The 15,205-nt window shown below is 30.3% G+C and overlaps 1 protein-coding gene across 5 annotated transcripts in view; it reads right to left on the bottom strand.

Annotated features, from left to right (window-relative positions):
* LOC136988293 (cell adhesion molecule Dscam1-like) overlaps window positions 1–12,873 on the bottom strand; it is a 39,143-nt gene extending 26,270 nt beyond the window's left edge. For all 5 annotated transcript variants that reach the window (XR_010882749.1, XM_067286179.1, XM_067286180.1 and 2 more), the window contains exons 1-5: window positions 12,686–12,873; window positions 12,302–12,619; window positions 2,982–3,140; window positions 1,616–1,777; window positions 1,202–1,489 (exon numbers count right to left, since the gene is read on the bottom strand). Coding sequence is in view for 4 of the 5 variants with exons in the window: in XM_067286179.1 (XP_067142280.1) it covers window positions 1,202–1,489; window positions 1,616–1,777; window positions 2,982–3,140; window positions 12,302–12,619; window positions 12,686–12,734 (976 nt within the window). In the remaining variant the exon portion in view is untranslated. The remainder of the gene's footprint in view (window positions 1–1,201; window positions 1,490–1,615; window positions 1,778–2,981; window positions 3,141–12,301; window positions 12,620–12,685) is intronic.
* Window positions 12,874–15,205: the final 2,332 nt, after the last annotated feature.

Raw genomic sequence — 15,205 nt, 5'->3', positions numbered from 1 at the left:
CGTCATAGAAACATTTTTCTGTCAGGCGAATAAAATTTACGACTTTGGCGATTGTCGTAGGGCGACTCGTTCTAAGTGGTCTTTCGCCATAACGGAGAAGTCGATCCGTGATTGTGACTAATGGCAAGATTTTGTGACCTCTGACGTCAAAATACACCATTTGTTCAAAAAAGTTGAAATTATATCCCAACCCCGATTACGTTTCTTGAACTTATTGTCGATATTTTCACTTCCAATAATTTGTCTTTCTCTAATGTCTCTTTAAATACCATTAAGGTGGAGGAAAAAATTATGTCAGAACCCGCCGATAAAATTTCATTTTTTCCCCTTAAATCTAAAATTTAAAATAGGAATATTTATTTGTATAAAGAAAACATTGTCAGATACTTTAGCTATAAATTATTAAGAAAGATGAAACCTATTTTATCTATGGATAAATCGTTCTTCATTAATTCGTTTAATTCTGTAAGAAATGAGAACTAAACCGGTTTAAAACATAATCGATGAACTATCCATTCCTATACGGCATAAGAATCCATCAATATTGATTCTGTCTGCTTCAAATTCATATTCTATATAGAAACAAATAGTAAACCGAAATATAAGCTGACAAGCTTGTTTTCGAGCTTGTATCGTGTTACTGTTGAACACAACTCGCCTTCCAATACAGCTGCCTTTTTATTGACATTCTCTTTTCTTGTAACCGAGTATTACTTTTTACAAGGAAAAAAAAAAGTATAAAGAAACAATCTTAAAAAAAATCTCGCATCGTCAGCCATTCTCAAAACGCTTCTTGTAACTCTTACGCGTACTTTAAATGTTGTTTAATGAAGTCATTATGTCTTCCAACGTAAGTATCTTCTGATATTGATACCGTATGACATCAGAAGAAAAAAATCGTCTATACGTAAATTGAGATGTTTACGGTAAAATTACGATTGACTACCGCATCACTAAACTTTTTAACTTTTTCCTGTTTTCCTTTTTTATAACCAAACTGCTACCATTGATTTTCCATTAGCGATAGAAGATTCTTCAGTAAATCATGTAGTGTGCGAGCCTGGTGACGTCATTAATTAAAAAATTTAATATATAAAAATAATAAAGTACTTATTAACATCGAACAGATAAAAAAAATATATAGTTTGTTTACGTTTAACAAAATTTAATTTATTTTTTTTTATAACATTAAAAAACTAACCTGTGACTACCAGTTCAGTTTCTGCTGTATCTGTACCTTGGCTGTTATTAACGTAGCATATATAACGGCCGCTATCAGCGGCTATAACTCCTGGAATTTTTAAAGTGCCGTGAATGCTCTGTTGGATCCTGTTTTTCATAGTGTTTCTGCCTTTCTCTTTCCTGACCCATGTATAATTCGGTGGAGGTTGACCTTGAGCAGCGCAGGGAAGCATCACAGTTTGGCCGTGAGTAGCCCATACTTTGGGTTTACTATGAATAATTTTTGGTGACATTCCTCCGACAGGTTCTACGAAAGAAATTAACACAAATATAAAGGAATGAATTTGCTATTTAAAAGCTATCGAGTGCACTACTTCCGCTAGCAACTCTCCGAAACTTTGGTAAAGTTGAAGTGTTTGCCATTTCCGCTTACCTGTGACGACAATACGTCCTCCAGCTTTACTGATTTTCCGATCTCCAGTCAATTTATGAACAGTTTTACACTTAAATTTCGAATGCCCATCGGAATGCGTTACTTGATGCACGTGTAATTCTCCAGTTGGGAAAGCAACATATTTATCCACAACATTCGGTTCTATAAAAAATCCACCATATCAAATTACACTAAAAAAATATTTTTCACAAACTTTAACATCTTCGTGAATATTTTAAAATATAAACTTTAAAATTTTCTAGTAAATTCAGTTATAAGTTTGGCGTCGTAACGTTGACGACGTCGTTTGTGGCGATTATCAACTAAACTAAACAACTTACCCCGTTAAAAGTATCAGATTAAAACGTCTTTAATCACATATATTACGTGTTAATGAAAACTATATTAAATAATAATAAAATTTGTTTAAGCAGAGCTTAAAAACATAAAGAAAATTATAACTATAGCAATTTCAGTTTCTATATGCTACACAAAGAGAGAATATATTAACATACATTAACTATTAAATTTTAAAAGTAGCAGTTTATTATCATCAATAATATTTAAACGACAGATTTATAAACGGTTTCTGGCTAAAATAGCAATAATTTTTAATGATCATCACGGCACAATGGCTCGAATTTTTATTTTAAATATTTTTCGTCGGTATTATAACTTTCTATCAATAAATGGAAACTCGAATGAGAAACATGATTTAATGAGCACCATATAGCTGTAATCCGAGAAGAAAATTAATGATGGGTAACACTTGGGTGTGTATAAAGAGAGTAATTAATGAAGTGGAGAATGTGCTTTCACATCTATAAGTCGGACAGATCTGGAAACAACAGATAGATAATACATTCCCCAAATGTAGTGAGAATTTATGTACAGAATAGCAATTTTATGTTATCCATAAAAATAAAAAGCTCTTTTGTAAAAAAAAGTCACTCCGTTGTTTATCTGTAAAAGAATTCTTTAAATTTTTACAATAATTAGCAAACTTATAAGACATTTTTGGAAGCCATTTTCATTATTCTCGAAAGTCAATTAGTAAATGAGTCGGTTGTCAAAGAATTCTAAATATTAACCATTGTTCAACCGTAGAAAATAAAGCATCGTTAATGTAGATGATGATCCTCCACTTTTACTTAATTGTTTTCTGAAACTGAGATAGTCGATGAGAAGCTTTATGGGAAAGAAATGAGTTTTCTCTGTAATTAGACAACAAGCTGCTCGAAACTGTCGACATAATCACATCCTTGTGTCCATTAGAAACACTATCCGATATTTGTCACTGTTAGGATTCTAAACATGCAGCATTCATTTACAGTATAATAAATTATTAAAAAATAATAAGACTTACCTGTTTCTGATGCAGTGATTGTTAAGTTATCATTTATCTTCCATTCTGTAACACGAATGTAATCTCGAATTGGACTCTTTACGTGACAGCGAAACACCGTTGTTGTACCATAAATCGCATACTGATCATACACTTGTACTTCATAATCTTGCATTAAAGCTTGAATAAAGAATCTCAGTTAATAGAAAAAAAACATTAAAAAATTCTTCTAGTAAAGATAAAAATCGGCTTTAAATTTTAAATAAAACTGCAAAAACTTTTATACCTTATTATAAAATACAGAAATGCATACTATTTCAAGCAAGAATAATTTTTTTGCAAGTAAAACTATTCTAGCTATAGGTACATTTTTAAGCCTTCATTAATATCAATAAGTTTTCAAAATAAAAATAAATTAAAATTCGGAACTATAGTTTGTATTTTAATGCATTTTCTATAAATATTTATTACTTCGGTAAACTAGTTAAATAAAGGCAAAAATTTAAAGATGCGTCTAGACAAGAAAAAAACTCGAGAAATATCTTGATTTTTAAGAATTTTATAAGGCAAAAAAAGGAAAAAAAGTCGAATTTTCGAGAAACGAAATAGGAAGATGTCGAATTTATTTTAATGAAATCATTACTGACGAAAATCGATAACGATTTGTCGCGTTGATTATCATTCAAAATGTTTCGAATCTAGCAATTATCGAAGGGATAATCGTCGAATATAATTAAGAATTTTATAATTAATGTAACGAGAGTTTCGACATGATAAAAAATCAATTATTGTTGCTATATCTAACATTATCGGATTGTCTGCAAGTTTGTCTGAAGCCATTTACCTAAACGATTGGCAGTGATACAGAAAAGAGCTGGAAAAAAACAAGAAAAAACTTTTCATTCAAATGACTCTAGAATGTTGTATGCATCAAATTTCTGTTTCGGCGCTTAATCCCTTTAAAGGAAAACCAAAGCTGCAATGCCAGTTAAATGGTCGTTGTTTCTTTTCCATACAGTTAAACTGAGAAGAAAGTCGTTAAGCATTGTAGTCGCTATCTTTCTTCAAAAACGTCAGAGAATTTAATTACTTTCATATCATTTTCCCTTTCTTTAAAAAAAAGAAAATGAAACTAGAAGACTAAAATCCAATTTTGATTAATTTCTATCAGAAGAAGATTAAAAATGAGTAAACATACCGGTGCAAAATAAGCTTTTTAATAAATATGAAAAATTATTTTTTCCCCTTCCCTATTTATTATCACTTATATTAAATTCAGAATTTATTTTTATTAATTTTGCTTATAATTGTCGCAGTTTAAATATTAAAAGATGCTATTATTCAAAGAAAGAACGTCAATTTTGACAATTCAACAGCAATTTTCCATTATCTAATTAACAATTTACATACAAATTTTCTTACAAAAGCGATAAGGAATTTGACTGATAACAGCATCTATTATTAATGTAAAAAAGTAGAAAATATAACGTTTCAGCAAATGTTTGAAAGCTAAATTCTGCTACGTTCAAATGCACTCATACAGAGACGAGACTTTCTTACTAAAAATATAAAGATTAAGAACTTCGGTAAGGATAAAGAAAACAGGGAAATTGCAGCATCACCATGGATGAAAATAAATGAAGAAATTACAGCATAGCTGAAGTTAACATAAATTGAAAAAATTGAAATGATTCCGGGTAAAAAGAAAATTGGATAAACTACAGGAACACGTTAGAATTACACGAAAGGAAAGCAACATTACCTGGGAAAATGTAACAATATTAAAAGAAGTTTTTTTAAAAATAAAAAAAACAGAACAATTTTAAAGAAATATAAAAGGCAATAAAAAAATTCAGGAATTAAATTATTGCCGAGAAAATGTGCAGCATTTAAAAAGATACGTAAACCGAAAAAATTATAATAATTTAATGGCTATAAATATGAGAAATTGAAAAGCAAAAACTGGTTGTATTTATTTATTTTGCTGCCCTGAATAATTATTGTAGATAAATTTAAGACTGAGAACAATAATTAATGAAGAAATTTTAATAGTAAAGAATCTAAAAGCGATAGGAATTTATGTAAATTGAGATATTGTTAGAAAATCGAAGAAAAATAAAGGTGGATGCACACGGGCGACAAAATTAAAGCGATATTGAATGTCAACGACTGGTTCCACCAATCGTTTCTTTTGACCTTGAAATTAAAATATATGATTGGCTTAACCTGTCGTTGACGTTCATTATCGTCTTAACATGTCGCCCGTATGCATTAGTCTTTAGAATAATTACATAAAATTATAGCAACAGAAAATTAAAATATCGCATCGCACGAAAAATTAAATAAGCGAAAATAAACTCCAGAAAATAATTTCTTGTATTTAGAACAGGGATAGAAGTGTCTCAGCCGTTACTGAAATAATAAAAAGTAGAAGAAATTTTAAAAGCATTAAATAACTTCAGCAATAATGTAGCTAATTAACGTAGAAAAATAATCGGCAGTAAAAAATCATTATATTCATACGATGCCATGGGAATAATATACAGGAAAATTCGTTATATGAGGAGCAACAAGAGATCGGGAAATAACCACAACACTAAATGTAACAGAAACAGGAATAAGAATAGAGAAGTTGGATAAGGAATTCCGAATCAACGTTATATTGAAGAAATCAGGTAGAATTCAAAAATACAGTATAAAAGAACGTTACGGACAGATTCAAATGTTGAATTTCAGCATCAAACTTATTATTATTTAATTAATAAGCACGCCAGGAAAAAGGATTATTTGTTTATCACGTTTTCTTAAATTATTTTGAAGTGTCTTTATGAAAGATAAATGTCATTTTTAATGAATAGAGAAACATAATTCTATTTTGTTAGACTGGGAAAAAAGATCTGATGCTAATCAAAATTGATTTCTATCTGCTTCAAAACGATTTTTAATAAAATAACATTTCTTTAATTTTCTTTACAACAAGTACCAAATTTCATGGATTTTTGGGTTTAAAATAAAATTATGACAAATTTAAAAGTGAAGAAAATAAATAGAGAGAAGATACTATTAAATATCATTCTCTTAATATCGTTAATTAAAAAAAGTAAAATTTGGATCAATTATATAACCATTTTTTTTATAACAAAATCAAAAATAAAATGGGATGTGATAGGATTGGTGGAATAAGACAAACGCAACACTTGGGCGATCTGCCAAGGGAGGATTTTCTATGGTAAACTGGTCCCTAATTAGGTGTTAGACACGCGAAAAAAACCGGAAAATTGCACGCTCCATTGGTAAGGTGCGAACCTTCGATCAGTATTCAGTGGTTTTATCCATTCGGCCATTAATGGGAGCCCAAAAATAAAATGGAAGAAAATAGTTATCATTTTAATTATTTTTTTATTAATACGATAGATATTCTTTTGATTTTTTTATAGTAAACTTGCTTAAATAGAGCGTAAACATTTTATTTTACTTTCTAAACAAAATTGATTGATGTGGAAAAAAATTAAGCAACGTTTTGAAAGTACTGATTAATTTTTGATAGTAGCAATTTTTTTTTAAAAAAAAGAAGGCAAAAAAACATAAATTTTCACAGTACTGAATATATATATATTTTGGTGAATGGCTCGTTTCATAATATTAAATATTAAGACATTAGTAATAGAAGACATTGCAGCAATATTGAATATTATGGATGGCATAAAACGAGGAATGTAATAATACTAAATAACAAGTAATAAATAGAGAAATTTCAATAATATGAAATGCTGAGAGACGAAACGGAAGAATTTCATAATACTAAGTATCGAATTTTTCAATATCAATTTATCGACAAATGCATCTCTAAAATAAAAGTAGTTCTATTATCTAGAAGAGTACCTTAATATCGATCGTCTCGAACAAATTTTAAATAACTAAATACCATTAAAATAATGTATTTTTGTTATTCTTTAATTATTACTATTATTATAGACGAATAAAAGTAGATGAAAATTCAGCCTTGGAAAATGACGTTTCTTCCGCGCTTCATTTAATATACATCTAGCAAATGTCAAAAATGTCAAAAAGAGCAAAATAGTTGGAAATCTTTTCACAAACTCTGCTTGCTTCAGCATATTTGAGGATTTTGGAAAACTTTATAAATTTCCTTCAACTGAAATATCATCTTAAAGTATTTAAATATAATCCGAGGATGTATATAAATATATAAATATAAGTTTTAATATATATATAAAGATCAAAACATATAATAAAACGCATAAATTAACAATTAGTCGACATTCTTTAACTTCGCCACGTCTTGCTTCTGCTAGAAATTAACAAGGAATGCCAGTGTGACATTCTCCCAATAACAAGACAAGTAATTAAGCTGGTTTATAATTATATTTGGTACGAGGTATATATGACGCGTGGTGAATGAGATCTCTCAGCGTGAGTGTCGCATTTTCCCTAGGAAATTTCATTAAAGGACAAGCGCAATAATGTTTCTTGACAGCACATTAATGTCTATGGCCGTGCCATTCCCCATAGGAAAGGTTCGGCAAATTCTGAGGGGGGTTAGATGACGTGGATGAAGATTGGTGTCTCATTCCAACACATTTGTTGCACGACAAACTGAATATTTAATCCCACTCATGGGAATTACTTTTGTAATAAAGATACTCATTTCTTTCCTTTTTTAAGCAATTATTTTTAATTTTATCACTTCGTTATAATCTTTCTATTATTAGCATAATACTTTCTGATTCTCAATTTTGAGTAATTAACATCATAGTATTGAACGCGCGCCCGTACGCCTGTTTATCATTTTCGTTTGTATATTTAGCACATTATCGAAATGAATCATTGCAGATGTATTTCTACTTAAGTCTAAGTCAGCACTTTGCTCACTTCTTTATTCTTTAACTTTTCGATTTTTACTTTTTCATTTTGATTAAGAGACTTGTTGACTAACTTGGCACGATTCAATTGTCGAGATGGTTCTTTTATGGCCATAGTAAATATGGAATAGTTACGCTATAAAATCAAACAACCACATGTTGCTAGGATTTCTTAGAAACTGAGCAGAGGAATAAACACTCGTTTATTGAATAATCATGTTACAAATGATCATCTCCAGTAAATTAACATTTTCTTATTATTCTATTTGTCTTCACTAATTTTTTATTCGGTTTTTAAATCTAACTTTTTATTTATTCTATTTTTTGCAGCTTTCTAAAGACCTGTTTTTTTACAGTTTTCAAATATTCAGTACGGCATCTGTCAAATGCTTACGTAGTCTGTTGTCAGTCAAACTGCCACTGACCTCAATGTCGAAAAGCAAAATTCAATCTTAGAACGCCAAAGCAATTTTCCGATATAAAACTTGAAAGCTGCTACAGAAATCTGTTAAAATTATACATCTCGGAAGATAACTTATGCGAAATATTCTAGTTTAATTAAATAAAAAGAGCATTTTTGTTCGCTGAAGGGAGAAATAAGTTTTAAATTCTTATCATAATTTATTTCGTGTAATGAATTGCTTATAACAAGCCAATCTAAGCAATTTCCTATACATACAATTTGGCTGTACTAAGTACATGTTTACCTAGCATCTGTCTATTATTGACTAACATTCGTGGCTTCTAATCGATCAGACGAATTGTAGACAACAGTAATTACAAAACTTCACTTTCTCCCAACATGAATTTATGTATGAGCCAAGTGTGAAAACACAACATTTGCTTCACTGACATAATGAATAATGAAAGAGTAATGTCGAGTCATGGACTGTGATTTCTGTCATTCTAGATGCCATTACGAGTTACCAGCTCTCTATCGATGACAACACATCTTCTCTCCCCGTTCCTCTGTTCAAAGCAATATCGACGATGGATAAGTTAGGGATTTTATTTTCTTCCTTTAATTTTTTCTCCTCGCTTGTTATTATTAATCTTAAAGATACATCTTGAAGAATTTACTTGATAGGTCGAAACTGTGCTTTAACGCACTCCCTTGTTCAAATATGCATCAATAATTAATTAACATGGCTGGCAGCTTTTGGAGTATCATTGATTTCCGATTTTGCTGAACAACTTACAAAGAAGTAATGGGTGTCTGAGTGAAGTAGATGATCGAAAGAATGTTGATAATCTCTTAGTATCTGTCTGGGTAATTTGCTTTTTTTATAGCTCGCTCTTTCTTTCTTTGTGACACAGCTGCAGCGAATGTCAGATGTTTTAAGTGGAACGATATAATTAAACTTCTTCTAAATTCAAAAAGTATAAGGTATATATATATATATATATATTGCTGTAAATATCAGAGTTACACCGTGATGTAAATTTGAAAAAAAAAAAAAATATTCAAAAATTTTTTAAAGAGTTTCCATCTCTCGAGGCTTTTACCTGTATAAATTTGGAATTTAGATGACTTCGAAGTTTATAGAATAAATATCCTTAATATTTGGCTAGACGGAAAGTATAAGAATCGGAAAATATTGCATGTGTCCTTGATTAAATTTATGCCGTCTACAAGAAGCGAAATTCCAAGTTTTAATAATGATTTCAATATATCATTTTTACATTTTGCTCGCGTTTATTTTAACATAATTGATGTCCTTTCTGCATACTTTTCCTTCATTTATTATTTTACGAATATTTTGAATGAAAATATCATTCTGTCGTCTCCCTCTTAACAACATAAATTTTAAGCGTAAATAATTTCTTATTTGCCGTATTTCCAATTGATTATGAATTAGAGAGGGAATTAAAAAAAATGTTTACGTGTTTTTAAAAATGTAGCAAATTTAAACTACTTTAATGTTTAAAATTTTTCTTTCCTTCAAATTAATTCCAGAAAATTACATAAAAAAAAGTCAATTAGTGTTTGAAAATATCACCCGAAACACCATTTTCCATTAGATTTAAAAGGATTAATTTTTGAATTAAACTAGAAGATAATGTTTATGGTTTTCTGTTTCTTTGAAAATTTGGCATCTCGTGGAGCAGTTTGTTGTTAATCTAGAAACTTTACTATGGTTCTTTTTCTTTAAATAACATTTTCTTTTTTAACTTATTTTTTAAATAGTACACGACTATTATTTCTCGAGTATGATGTGGTGATTACGATGTTTTTTATTTATTTTTATTAAATCTTGGATATAAACAAAAACTGTTCTACTTATTTAAAAACAGTTTTAAAATATATTTTTAAAACGTATCTAAACGTGTAATTTGTGTCATTAAGTAAAATTTGCGCGTTCTCTTCTCAGATTAAGAGGCCATATTTTAATTACTTTGCTCCATCAGCTTCTCTGAAGGAAGTTGAAAGTAGAGTTTACAGCTTATTGCCTGGAGACTAAAAGGCGTAAACAAAAAGTTTATAATTAACATCCGATGAGAAATTAACAGTTTCTTTTTTTCTTTTTTTTTGTCGCGATCCTCTAACAACCGCGGGGTAAAATATCGAAAAATAATTTGAAAAACAAACGGAGAAGTTTGTTAAATTCGCGACCGAGTAAATATATTTAGAGTGTTTTTGGTTTTTCAATTGGTTTTGAATGTTTCATCATGTTGTAACAGTTCTGTGGCATCTTCAGCTGTGAGTATCGAGATAAGGATGCATAGAACAGATGTTTGACATTTTATGATCGATATCCATAAAATCCCACATTTTATTCAGAAAATTTCGGACTGTGATACAGCTTTTACAAAAACACACCGGGGCTATCTATATTTCGCAATGTTATTGCTATCCCATCGTGTTCAGACTTATCGTTACCGTGCACTTCTATCTTTATCATAGCGTAGCTGGAGTGTTGACGGAGCTACATATATTGCCTGATGAGGCTATTATGCCCCGAGGGAGAGCGAAAGTAAAATCGAAACACTAACGGAAAAATGCAGAACGAGAATCAATAAAACACAGTCCCGAAATACATGACAAAATTCAACCATCGACTCGAATTTAGTTAGACATTTGCCAACTGAAAACAAAACGTTAACGAGCTTCTCCGTCTCTTGTGATCTTTACGGTCGATACGTTCGCATTTACAAGAGTTGTGACAAGTTTCCTGTGACACCTTCAATCTGTATGCACGTCCGGCAGCTGTTAGGTGTCACAACTAATCGATAAGAAGACAAAACGTTTGTCGCTGCCATACCACTCCTCCACTAGCTAGGCGTAATTAAATGATGTTTTACATTTATGCCATTTTCGAAGACACGACTCACTCTTGCACATCCCAACTCAACCATCCAGCATTTAGCATTTATGTTAATTTATGTATTAAATAAAATCTCACGCTAAATGGATTCTTGTAGCCTCACTTGCATTTTTTCCTCTCTTTTATTCTTTTTTCTTAATATCTGCGAAAGTGCTCCCATTAAATACATATATTGCACATCAGCCAATAATTTGTTCTAGCGAGTCTCTGACTATCCCAACTCGAGAGTGAATCAATCAAACTAAGAAAATTATAAACTTTCAGCAAAATCTCATTATTGATAAAGACTGGAGTGTATCTGTATGTATGTATATATATATATTTATTTATTTATTAAATTTTTAAATAAATATTGATTTAAACGATTACTTAATTTGTGATTTAATAAATATTTATAGTAGTAGTAATAAAAAATATTGTAGATATACAGATTTAATATTTAAATTTTTCTAGAAAACTATGATTAAAATCTATGAAATTGGATGACAGATGTTTGAAGTGGCTTTGTGGCTTTCGTCAACAAGTAAAACATTGTCGATCGATAATTGATAAAGTCGAAGATTTGGAATAATTTGACATTATTTTAGTATTATGTTTCATCGAGTTTGAGAGCATTTTTAACTTGATGCGACGAAGAAAAATGACTGAAAGTTAACTACAAAGAATAAAACTTGTGTTAAAGTTTCCTGTGTGTGTCTTTTATATATTACAAAACATTTTTCCAATAAAAAAATTGATATTTTAAATGTTATTTAATCATTTTTTAAAGATATTAAATACAGGAAATTGGCTATTCATTAATTTTTCAATAATCCTGCGCCATTCAATCTTCCATATTAAAATATTTAACGAAATGTATTTACATGCGAATCATTTAATTTAATTTTTATTCCTAGAAGTTTAAACTTTCTTTAGCTAAATTTAAAAATTTTAAAAATATATTTTTCAACCACATAAATATTTATACATCATGAATACGATATTCATGAGTTTTGGGAATATCGTGGACACAAAATAAATACTTTAAGTTACGAGTCATGAATAATATTAAACTAAGTTTAAACTTAGAAAGTTAAAATTTATAACAAAAATAATTAAAATTTAAAGAAAGAAGTACATTAATCAAACGTACCTGCTCTTAGCCTGACTTCTCTGCTACTAACAACTCCTATGACGTTTCTGGCGGTGCAGCGATATATAGTATCATGGATTTCTGATCTATAATCCTCTGTTAGAAAGGGAAGAAAAACCAAAGTGCCGTCTTCCTTGACTTCTAACAATTGAGGCACAGGAGACACGGGTCTGCTATCCTGCAACAACCACTGAACTGACGGTGCAGGTAAACCTTGGGCTCTACATCGTATCTCAGTGCCTTGGGTGTTGATAAAACCCACGTGTCCCGGCGGCTCTTCCACAAAAGTTGGTCCTTCGAGAATTAAACCTTCCGGAACTATAATTCGTCCCATTAGCGATAGTTTGATAGAGGTAGATACGGATTACGCCAAAAGAAACTCACCTGAGAAGCGGTGCAACAGGATTAGAACTGGTAGTACGTATCCGGACATCTGAGTATTTTACTCTGGTTACATGGTTTGATTTATAATGACGAATTCCGGGACATGACCGCACGCTATCCTTGACAGTCTCTGCTCTGTCTGGCGGCCGCACAACCGACTGCTCCAGTCTAACTGACATGCAATTGCATGCTAAGGCTGCTTAAAACTGTGAGCGAGGCAATTTAGTTTACGTCCGCTAGAGACGCTGTTCGCGGCCATTCTGCACTTCTTGTGGACTAAATCTATAGGATTTTTATTAATAACTAACTTTATTATCGATTTCTATCTGCTCTTATAACTATAACGAAAGCATTTTAGTAAAGAAAAGAATATATCATTTTTATATTTGGTGCTATCGCTCTCTCATGAATAAATTTATTTCGATTTTAAATATTAAAAATAGAAGAACACTTGCATACAAATACATACATATATGTATTTTTCTCCTTTTTTCTTTTAGACGTGCGATAAGTTAATTGAAATTGTGAAATAAGAAAAGGAATTTTTTTTTCTTAGGAAGAAAAGCGTCAATTCCGTTTACAATTTCAGGAATTACTTTAGGATTTAGCCTTTCGTGCATGCCGCCATTTCATCTCTAGCAACACCTGCTGTCTGCCCTGGGAATTGCGTGAAACACTTTACATACAAAGAGTATTTTATATTCTTAGAGAAGATACAAATTGAAGTTGGTTGGAAATATTTACTTGATGAACAGTTGTGTTTGTTTAAGTATTTATGTAAGAAGATATCCTTGTTAACATGTAATTGAATCAAATTTATTTTTAAAATTAATTTATAAAAGCCATTTTTTCGATAACTTTTCCTTCGTTTATTACTTTACATTTTTTTCCTACTTTTACAGGACCTCATCCTGTCGTCACTGAAATAATAAAATTTTAGCCAGCTCATTCTTATCGATATTTGTTTACACAAACCATTATCCACTTAATGTGCGAGAGTTTGTGTCCGCCAGATATGCACATCATAATGAGAGGAACAGGACTAACCTCTGACATCCATTATCTTACTCGTTTCCGTAATGTGAAGTTGAATTTTCATGCGTTAGTTGCGAGTAACGGTGACACGATGCTTTGCTGATTCTGCTAAACTTACAATGTGTGTCTAGCAAAAGGATAAGTGAATGTTGAGTTTCCTAATTTGTAATTCGATGGAGACCTGCTACAAATTCTTCCACCACTTCTCCTTCCTTCCCACAAGTCGTTAAAATGTTGAGAAGAAATTTACTAGTCTCTTTCCTGACTTTTAAAGAGAAGTTAAACTTGCATACCTCAGATTACTGCTTTCAGCTTGAATTTTTCTGTTAAACAAAACGAAAATTAAAATTTTGACAAACACGAAAATCCCGTTTTCTCCGCATTTAACCCCGTAAATTGTTAAACTCGATAATCATTTAAATATTTTAATTACCTTAACTACTATTAATGCTCAAACTACGTTTATTAAACTTCTCCACACATAGTAAATCGGCATAAAACTGCTAATACAGAAAAAGTAATTATGTAAAATAGATTTTTATTGCCATTTATTCCAGTATTGTGCAGCATCGCTTACGAAAATTGTAAGAATTTAGTTATTTTTAAACTCATATTTGCATTACGATACGATCTATTGCTCCGCACACTCAGATGAGTCGATACTATCTTAAATGTTTTTCACACAAGCATTAAACGAATGTTTTAATAATAAAACGGCTGTAAATATATTCATAAAAAGACTGAAATTCTGTTCTAATTTATTTTTAAATTTTTAATTGTTTTTAAAAATAAGTTGTTGAATTTATGACACAATTTTAAAGCTTAAGGATCAATTTTTACACTCACTTAGTATCAAAAATTTTATATATAAATATATATTATCGCTCATTAACTAGTTATTAAAATTTGTTTTATTTTTGTCTCATTAATTTATAATGAAATTACTTTAAGGTAATGACAAACGGCTTTCTTTTCATCTAGATCTAGAGGAACGAAGCATAACTTCAAGCTTTAGTTCAATGATCGGGATACAAATTTAATTTTCTTCGTTTGAGGGTAATAAGTGGACGTTACAAAAGTATAAAACTTCTTCAAGTATGGAATTGTTTATGAATATTAATGAGAAACTCGATGAAATTGATCAACTAAGCAAAAATCCAAAGAATTCGCCAGCCTGTAAAGCTGCCTTTTCCTGATCACATTCTGCTCTCAGAAGCCAAATGCTTTTTCTTACCGCTATTAGTTTATAATTTTTAGCAAACAATAACAGTTTTCTCGAATGTAATATTACTTCCCATGTAGATTTTTCTGTATTAAATACACGTTAATGAATAAGATTTCATAAAAACTGTATTTTAATTTAAAAGAATTTTTTAAGTCCCGCCATTAAAAAGAAAATAAATTAATTATCATTATAATTAATTATTTTTCCATGAATGTACAAAAATCTGTAATAAATATATTGGTTCTAATTAAATTATAAGA

The sequence above is a fragment of the Centruroides vittatus genome, unplaced genomic scaffold, assembly GCF_030686945.1.
Source record: "Centruroides vittatus isolate TY-2023 unplaced genomic scaffold, ASM3068694v2 scaffold_324, whole genome shotgun sequence".
Classification (NCBI taxonomy): Eukaryota; Metazoa; Arthropoda; class Arachnida; order Scorpiones; family Buthidae; genus Centruroides; species Centruroides vittatus.
The sequence above is the reverse complement of the archived record's forward strand: the minus strand, read 5'-3'. Positions and strand labels throughout refer to the sequence as shown.